The 9,618-nt window shown below is 41.7% G+C and overlaps 1 protein-coding gene across 1 annotated transcript in view; it reads right to left on the bottom strand.

Moving 5' to 3' along the window:
* CASK (calcium/calmodulin dependent serine protein kinase) overlaps nucleotides 1-9,618 on the bottom strand; it is a gene marked incomplete at its 3' end in the record, with an annotated part of 276,912 nt that overhangs the window by 17,061 nt on the left and 250,233 nt on the right. The window contains exon 20 of the mRNA XM_077768526.1: nucleotides 3,526-3,641. Within this exon, the coding sequence (XP_077624652.1) occupies nucleotides 3,526-3,641 (116 nt within the window). The remainder of the gene's footprint in view (nucleotides 1-3,525; nucleotides 3,642-9,618) is intronic.

The raw sequence follows: 9,618 nt of genomic DNA, 5'->3' as shown, positions 1-9,618 counted from the left end.
TTGCCATTGGTTCTAGATACTGACAAAGTTCCCATCTTTCTTTTGATTACACATGTAAACAAGTTCAGAATTTGATGAGAAGGTCTGGATCCTGCCATCAACATATGCTGAATTCTCAAAGATTTGAAGCAGGAAACAAGACATATGGCCCTTNCGCTCAGCTGTATTCTACAATCAACTTTTGAAAAAGCCAGAAAAATCCTTCAGAAATATAGTTTGACTTGTGGCTCATGAGCCCATTTGGCTAGTACTTGGCATTAAAGAATATGTTTCAAATTTGTCAAAGCATCTGCCATACTGGCGGATTTCAACAGTATTTCTTTCTCTTTTTCACATCAATTCTTATATAGGCAATGCTGCATATTAGGATGGCCTTCCATCGTGGCTAAAAGCAGAATAGCTGATAAAATACTGGACTTTCCCAACAATTTCATTTTTTGTCAAGTAAAGGTAACCACTACATAAATGGTTCTGGACTTTGTAATGGACAAAATGGAAGGGTTGCTCGGTGAAGGGGAAGAAACCTGAAGAGGTGGTGGCAGAAAGGCCTCGCTAGACAGCACGCTTCAGAAAGTCCAAGANATTCTGACTAGACAATCACAAACACACCTAAACACAAGTTCTACCAGGAAACCTGAGTGGCTCTACAAGGACCTCATAAGAAATTCACACTATCCATCAAAGGGCATGAAAAGACGGTCCCAAACTCAGTGACAAATACTGACACGTAGAAGGGATTGTGAGCATGACGAGGAAGCTCTGAGGCCCAGAAGACCACTGCTTAGGAAAATGCTGAAGGGAACAAAAGAGTAGGGGAAGCTCTAAATTTCCCTTAGTTCTAAATCTATAAGAACTTAAGTCCGTGGTTTTGCACAGGAGGTTGTAATGTCCAAAGACGACAGAGAAAAAGCCACTGTATTCCGTCGCTATGAGGCTCTTGCTTTCTCTTGTCAGGTCCAGTAAGGAAAGAACTGGAGAGTCCCTGAATGTCAGATTTAGAAAGGATACCCTTCACTGACTAACCCAATTCCCTCATTTCCAGGCCCCCAGGAGCCAAGGGATTTGCCCAAGCTGCACGGTCACACAGGCATGCTAATGCAGGTTGCCTGTTAGCCTACAAGTGCATTTATGGACCACTGAGCACCACCTGCGATGAAATCAGACAGAGCAGGGATAGCGGTAGATCAGTCATACCTGTGGTTGAAGAATGAAAAAGTGGACTGTGGAAGGAGCGCCTGGGTGGCTCAGTCGGTTAAATGTCTGACTTTAAAAAAAAAATTTTTTTTTGAGTCTTTATTTTTGAGAGAGAGAGACAGAGTGCAAGTAGGGAAGGGGCACAGAATATGAAGCAGGCTCCAGGCTCTGAGCTCTCAGCACAGAGCCCGATGCGGGGTTCGAACTCATGAAACGCAAGTTTATAATGACCTGAGCCGAAGTCGGATGCCCAGCTGACTGAGCCACCCAGGTGCCCCAAATGTCCGACTCTTGACTTCGGCTCCGATCATGATCTCATGGATCATGGGTTTGAGCCTTGCATTGGGCTCTCCCCTGACAGTGCGGAGCCTGCTTGGGATTCTTTCTCTCTGCCCCTCCTCCACTCACACTCTCTCTCAGAATAAATTTAAAAACAAACAAACAAACAAACAAACCACTGGCTACCAGATTGGGTGCTGATTGTCTGACAAAATTCTTAAGTGAACGATTCAACAGATTCTTCATCAGAATTTAGAGATTCTAGTTTTCCAATCCAGGGGCTTTTTTTCCCTCAGCTGAATTAAAGAATGTTGGCATATTGAATACTTATGACTATATGCCTTCTATTAGTACAGTATAAAGCTTGGGATGAATTAACAGCCTTAATGAGCCATTTCTTTGCTTTTCTAGGTTTAAAGTATAATGCCATCTAGATTTATACATCTTTTAAAATTATAAAACACACACATACACACACTCACACACACACAAATGTCAACACATCTTGTGAGCCTGTTAGAAGCTGATGGAAATAGAGGCACCTGGGAGGCTCAGTCGGTTACACATCCAACTCTTGGTTTTGGCTCAGGTCATGATCTTACGGCTTGGGAGTTCGAGCTCCATGTTGGGCTCAGTGCTGCTGGTGTGGAGCCTGCTTGGAATTCTCTCTCTCTGCCCCTCCCCTGCGCTCTCTCTCAAATAAATTAAAAAAAAAAATCTTAAAAAAAAGAAGTTGACAGAAATAAAGAGGACTTGGCAGTAACCACTGATACTTCGTGTTAAACAGCATTCTGCTGATACTACAGTGAACTTTTTCAAATAGTACTACTGAAGCCTGACAAACAACAGTTGCTAAATTGTGTTTAATTTGCTTTAAATATTTCTTCCCTTCATAAAACAAAAAAGGCCATTATTGGGACTAGTGCCCCGGCATGGTGAATAATCAGAAATGATATAGTTTAGTGGAATTAAAAATGGAGTATGATGTGGCCAATGTGAAAGGAATGAGTCCCCGTTTAACGGAACTATTTGAAATGAACCCGTGTGGCCACTCACATCCCTTCCACGTTAGGCAGTGTTTCAAAATGCTTACTTTTACTCGCTGATTATGAAATGAACAATTCAGAGTTTGCAAATCATTTCTCTTGGTGGATGGTGGATGCTAACAACATGTTATAACATTCTACAGACAGAAATGCGTTTCATATTTGGCCAAAACCTTATACTGTCCAATCGGGTATGCATGATNACTAATCTAATGCCAACATTGGGGCTTGCAATGCCTCAGAACAAGTTCTTTATAAAAGGAGTCCTATTAAGAAGGTACTGGAAATAAGGAAATCTCACTCTTGTATTATCATCATGCATTTTTTTAGTTTAACTTACATTCTGTGAGGCTTCTTGGAATTCTACAGCCGTGACAGATCATGGTTTTTTTTTGGGTATTCATTTCAGTGTTTAGCAAATAAGGGAATGTTTTGACTTAGGTTGAATGCAAATTTTCATAGAGACAGCGTGAAGGGAAGGCCAAGATAGTGTCCTTGGTCTTTTGGGAGCCAGAGAATAACTGTGGGGGAAGAAGCTAAGTCACAGAGACTGTCCGAACCGAGCTAGGATCCAGCAGCATTTGTGCTCTTTCCAACCAATCACCCTCTGCAGCACGGCTCTGGTAAGAGCACATCTTTGCCACAGGGCCATGTCTAAGGGCCAGAGAGGAGCCAGGAGGGAGGATATTTGCTCAAGATCCATCTCAGCAAGGAGGCAAGAATCCCGGTGACTCGGCAAACACTCGGGCTCTCATTTCTCAGGGGAGGACTTCATGTACTGGCTTCTTTTACTTCCCGAGGATATTATTACCAAATAGCATTTTCTTCCTATAAAGCAGAGCTCTGTAAGATATCTGGCAAATAACCAACAGAGTAATTGCAGGCAGGGCTTTCTTAAAGTTGTGCAAGCTGACGGAGATCTCATCTGGTGGAAATTTGGGGCAGAGAACTCTGAAGACTGAAGTGAGCTCTAACGGGCCTCAGTAACAGTCGCACTTTTCCCTACCTGCATTGTGCTTTGCCAAGTATTTATCTTTGTACTGCTTCTTTTTCTTGCCGAACCAGGTACAGCTGGCCTGCTGCTCCTGTTTGGTTTTCTCCATGGCAATGCAAGCAACTCGCCTAGTGCACAGAGAGGAAAAAAAAAACTACCGTAAAGTTTCAAGTTGATAAAAGAAAAATCATCCATTTGAAGACTTTATACAAACCTGCATGAACATACTGCTCACAAACTTAAAAAAAATTTTTTTAAATGTTTGTTTTTGAGAGAAAGAGAAAACAGAGGATCTGAAGAAGGCTCTGCACTGACATCCCGATGTGGGGCTTGAACTCACGAACTGTGAGATCATGACCTGAACCAAAACTGGACACTTAGCTGACTAAGCCACTCAGGTGCCCCACTGCTCATAAACTTTTCAAGATAAAGGTTGCTTTTTGGCTTTCATAATTTCATAGACAGGCTTTAAAAACACAGGCTTGGGGCGCCTGGATGGCTCTGTTGGTTGGGTGTCCAGCTCTTGGTTTTGGCTCAGGTCATGATCTCAACGGTTAGTGAGATCAAGCCCCGCATCAGGCTCCTTGCTGAGTGTAGTCTGCTTGGGATTCTCTCCCTCCCTCTCTCTCTGCCCCTTTCCCCATTATATGTTNAACCTAAAGACATGGCCTTGACATCCAGTGGAACGAGCATGGGCTATTGCATTGAGGCAGGTCTGTTTGGAATCTTGGCTCTATCGCTCATGATCTTTCATCAGTTTAGTGTCAGGTGCTTTCCTGGGAAATTTGCATGTATCAACTCATTTAACCTAACAACACATGCAACTGCACCACCCCTTTACAGATGAGGGGATCAAAGGGCTAGGAAGTTACATGATTTGCCCCAGATCACACAGCTTAGTCAGTGGGAGAGTGAGGACAGTCTGGTACCAGAGCCCAGGCTCTCGAGCAGTGCATTCTATTGGCAAGTTTCTTAGCATCTTAGATGGCTATTGTAAAGGATTAGAACAAAAAATGTAAATAATGTCCCCAGCATAGTGGTAGGCACAGTAGATGCTTAATAGATGGTACTATTACTACATGGTGATTCTAGCCTAAAAAGAAAACACTAATTAAATCCACAGAATTACATTCAGAGGGCGCCTGGGTGGCCCAGTCAGGTAAGTGCCTGACTCTTGATTTTGGCTCAAGTCGTGATCTCACAGTTCATGGGCTTGAGCCCTTTGTTGGGCTCCATGCTGACAGTGCAGAGCCTGCTTGGGATTATCTCTTTCTACCCCTCCCCTCTCATACATGCTCTCTCTCTCAAAATAAAATAAAGAAGAATTACAATCACAATTTTAATTTTGTTCTTTGTGATTATAGTGTTCAGCACAAATGTTGTTAAAAAGTTGCTCTCTTAGGTTTAGTCTAAGCAAATATTTGCCCTTCAGGATATTGCCACAGGTGGTTTTGCTTAACGACTTTGCTTCTCGGCCAACCAGGGGTCCCACATATAAGAAGAATCTAGGAGTGCCTGGTTGGCTCAGTCAGTGGAGTGTGTGACTCTGGATCTTGGGGTTCTGAGTTTGGGGGTTGCAAGTTTGAGCCCCGTGTTGGGTGTAGAGATTTACTTAAAATCTCAAAAAAAAAAAATCACTAAAAAAAAAATCCAAATTCACTCTCAGAATGACAAGTGATTTTCCAATGAGGTTGTACTGATTTACACTCCCACCAGCAGTGTGTGAGAGTTCCTATTGTTCTATCTACCTCCTTGACAACACTTGGTATTATCAGTATTTAACTTTAGCCACCACAGTGGGCAAGTAAGGCAATAATGCTTTGAGTGTGCATTTCTCTGATTATTGAGATTGAGCACTTTTTCCTGTGTTTATTGGGTATTGGATTTCCTCTTCTGTAAAGTGTGTCTTTTGACAATTTTTCTTTCCAATTGTCTGTCTTTTTCTCATTGATTTGTAGGAATTCTTTATATGGTCTGGATATTACACCTCAGTTAGTTATATGTGTTGCAGATACCTCCATCCATCTTGTGGCATGCCTATTTACTCTTCCTATGGTATCTTATGATGAACATAACTTAGATTTACTTTCGTCAAATTTAGCCAACTCTTCCTTTGTGAAAAGTATTTTGACCTTTCCTTGTCCCTGAAGATATTTTTCAATATTACCTTCTCAAAGGTTTACAGTTTTGTTTTTCATATTCTGGCCTTTAATACACTTGAGCTGATTTTTATGTATGGTATAAAATTAGGAGCCCGACTTCTTTCTGGTCTTTTTCCCTAATGGATACTCAAATGTTCCAGCATGACGTACAGAAAAAAAACTATCCATTCCTCACTAGTGACTATGTGTGGGAGTGTTTTTGGGATTCTCTTCAATTGGGTCCATTTGAGCATCTCTACGCCCTTACCTTATTATCTCAATGACTACAGTTTTATTATAAGTGTTGGTATCAGATGGAGTAAGGTCTCTCTCCTTATTCTTCTAGAAGAGTATCTTGTTTATTCCTGATTATGTGCATTTCCGTGAACCTTTTAAAATTAGGTCGCCAATTTCAAAATGGTTGAGATTGCATGGAATCAATGAATCAATCTGGGAGGAATAGAAATCTTTACAAGACTGAATCTTCTAGTTCATGAACAAAGTATATCTCTCCATTTGTTTAAGAATTCTTTAATGTCTTGGGGTACTTGGGTGGCTCAGTCAGTTAAGTATCCGACTCATGGTTTCAGCTCAGGTCATGATTTCACGGTTTGCGGGTTTGAGCCCCACATCGGGATCTGTGTTGATAGCATGGAGCTTCTTGGGATTCTATCTCTTCACCTCTCTGCCCCTTACTTGCTTGTGCTCACTCTCTCTCTCTCTCAAAATAAATTATCTTAAAAAAAAAGAATTCTTTAATGTTTAATGTCTCAATAAATGTTATAATTCATCTTGTGTCTTGAACATCTTTGTTAGATTTGTTTGTAGGTTGTTGATTTGGAAAAAAAAAAAAAAAGATAGGGGCACCTGGGTGGCTCAGTCAGTTAAGCATCCAACTTTACCTCATGGCTGATGAGTTCAAGCCCTGTGTCAGGCTCTGTGCTGACAGCTCAGAGCCTGGAGCCTGTTTCAGATTCTGTGTCTCCCTCCTCTCTGCCCCTCCCCTGCTCATGCTCTCTCTCTCAAAATAAATAAACATTAAAAAAATTGTGTAATTTAAAAAATTTTCAAATATACACAAGAGTAGAAAATAATGAACCCCAAATACCTACAACCCAGCTTTAACATTTATTAACTCCTGACTTGTTTTATTCACAACCTATCCACCCTAAGATTATTGTGAAACAAATCCAAGTTTATATCATTTCCTCCTTAAATTCCTTCTAAATCTACATGTCCCTTCTCTCCTTTTCTGTCTTGCAATTTACTTGTTCCAGAAACTGGTTGTTTGTCCTGTAGCTTCCAAGTCTGGATTTTTCGGATTTCATCCCTGCGGTGTCTTCACCAAGTCCCTCTCTCTTTTGCATTTCCTGCAAATAGGTAATTAGATCTAGAGGTCTGATCGAATTTAACTTCTGTTTTTTAGAAAGAATACTTCATAGTATTAAGGTGATGTAGGCCGTGTTATATACAGCATGTAAAAATTTATTTTCTCTTTGTTGCTGGTAAATAGAAATAAATTAATTTCTGTATACTGCTTTTATACCAACCATCTTGCTGACCTCGCATATTAATTCTCATGGTGTATCTACAGATTCCTTTGAATTTCTACACACAGAATCGTACTACCTGCAATACTTTTTTCCCCTTCTAATACTGTAGGTTTGCTGTAGGTTTATTGTAGATGCTCTCAATCAGGTTAAGGAAGTTTCCTTCAATTCACAGTTTGTGAGAGTTTTAATCATGAGTGGATGTTAAATTTTACCAAATGCTTTTTCTGCACCTACTGATATGACCATGTGGATTTTCTTTAGGCTGTTAATACGGTCAATCGGCTTAATTGGTTTTCAAATGTTGAACCAGCTGTGCATTCCCGAAGTATAGACTCCCCTGGGTCGAGATGTATTATACTTATTACTGTGTTGCTGGATTCAGTTTGCTAATATTGTGCTGAGGACTTGTATATCTATGTTCATGAGGGAGTCTTGCCTGTAGCTTTCTTGAGTCACCTTTTGTGAATTTTGGTACCAGGGTCATGCTGGCGTCATGAAATGAGTTGGGAACTGTGCTTTCTTCTTGAAAAGACTGTCCTCCATGTCTCTTACTCTCTCTTGTTCCTTGAGGGTTTTATTTTTATTTATTTTTGGTTAGGAGAAGGACGTGTCTTTAAAAAATATATTTATTTTTGAGAGAGAGTGTGCACCCGAGTGGGGAGGGGGCAGAGAGAGAAAGAGGGAGAGAGAGCATCCCAAGCTGGCTCCATAGTATCAGCAAGGAGCCTGATGCGAGGCTTGACCTCATGAACCGCGAGATCATGACCTGAACCTACGTCAGATGCTTAAAGGACTGGGCCACTCAGGCACCCTGGGAGAAGGACATTTATTGGGAAATACTGTGAACTCTCAGCAACAGCATTGAAGTCATTCTCTACGTATTACCTACGTGGCACACAGAGGAGGCTGAGGAAGCCTTCGCTCTGGGGGATCTGCCAGGACAAGCTGATACGTGCCATGGCCAGAGCTATAGCTTCTTTGAGGCACAGGATCTTTGAAAGCACAGACAGAACTGAGGAGTTTTTTTAGCGGATTAAAAGAGACAAGATCCTGACCCTATGAAGCTTATGTTACAGTGTATTGAGTATCTTATAATCAATGCTTTTAGGCTTAAAGAGTAAAAGCAAAAAGTTCTCAGTAAAAATTTCTGGTGTGGCTCTGTGTGAGTCAATGAGAGAATGAAACTGCTTATCACCAGCCACTCAGGAAATGAACGTTCTTTCCTTTAGCTCAGTAAGTGCAGGAAAACCATGTTAGGATTTAGGTCAACCTGGAGGGCAGTTTCAAACACACGCTTCACGTTTTATTGCTGACTTGGGTGAGGGTCTAGAAGGCAAGGGGAGGGATGATACATTCAGGGACTCAAAATATTTGTAAGGGCTTGGGTGATGTGACTTGTCAAGCAAGATAAATAAGGCAAGGCTTCTGGGTCCACAAACACCTGATCTCTCATCTACAGGATGTGAAAAAGGTCACTTGGCAGGAACACATGGGAACAGAGATTCTGGGTCTGGCTGATAGTGTTTCTCAAGGACGCTGCATGCGCACCGACGTTCTATCAATTCATTCTTCCAGCAAGGGGCTCTGTTCTCTCTCTCTGCTGAGGAACGCCATCCTCTACCTCTAACATCCAACTCAGGCACCTATTGCCCAGTGGGCCTCGTCCTCACCATCCCTGCTAGGATCCCTTTCTCCCTCTACCGTTTTTGCAACTTCACTGAGTTTGTGTTTTTCATAATATGCCAAGCAAACTTAAAGTGCACAATTTCATCAGTTTTGACATATGCAGACAGCCCATGAAACCACTGTTACCACCCAGACCACAGACGTGTTCATCTCCGGAACAGTCTCACGCCCCTCTGTAATCCTTCCCTCTCTCCTCTGGATAACCAGGCAACCACCGTCACTACAGGTTAGTTTTGCATTTTCTGGAATTTTATATAAATAGAATCATACAGTATGGTTTCTCTCTTTTTCTTTGCCTGGATTTGAGTTTCATCCATATTGTTGTATCAATAGTTTGTTCCTTTTTTACTGCTTAATTGCATCCTGTTGTGTGGCTGTGCCATCCCTTGTTCGTCCATTTATCTGCTGATGAAAACTTGAAGACATTTTAGTCTTTCTGATAGGCGTGTGGCCACTGAGGTTTTGTTACTGCCCTTTTTCTTCTTGGAAGTTCCTTTTTAGTTCTTTTTCAAATTGCTGTCTTGCAAAAACCTTGTCTTCTGGGGCACCTGGGTGGCTCAGTGGGTTAAGCGTCTGGCTCTTGGGTTTCAGCTCAGATCATGTTCTCACAGTTTGTGAGTTTGAGCCCCGTGTTGGGCTCTGCGCTGACAGTGCGGAGCCTGCTTGGGATTCTTGTTCTCTCACTCTCTCTCTCAAAAAAACTTAAAAAAAACCACCTTGTCTCC

Source organism: Crocuta crocuta, unplaced genomic scaffold (genome assembly GCF_008692635.1).
Source record: "Crocuta crocuta isolate KB4526 unplaced genomic scaffold, BGI_CrCroc_1.0 scaffold467, whole genome shotgun sequence".
Taxonomy (NCBI): Eukaryota; Metazoa; Chordata; class Mammalia; order Carnivora; family Hyaenidae; genus Crocuta; species Crocuta crocuta.
This window is presented reverse-complemented; position numbering and strand designations above follow the sequence as displayed.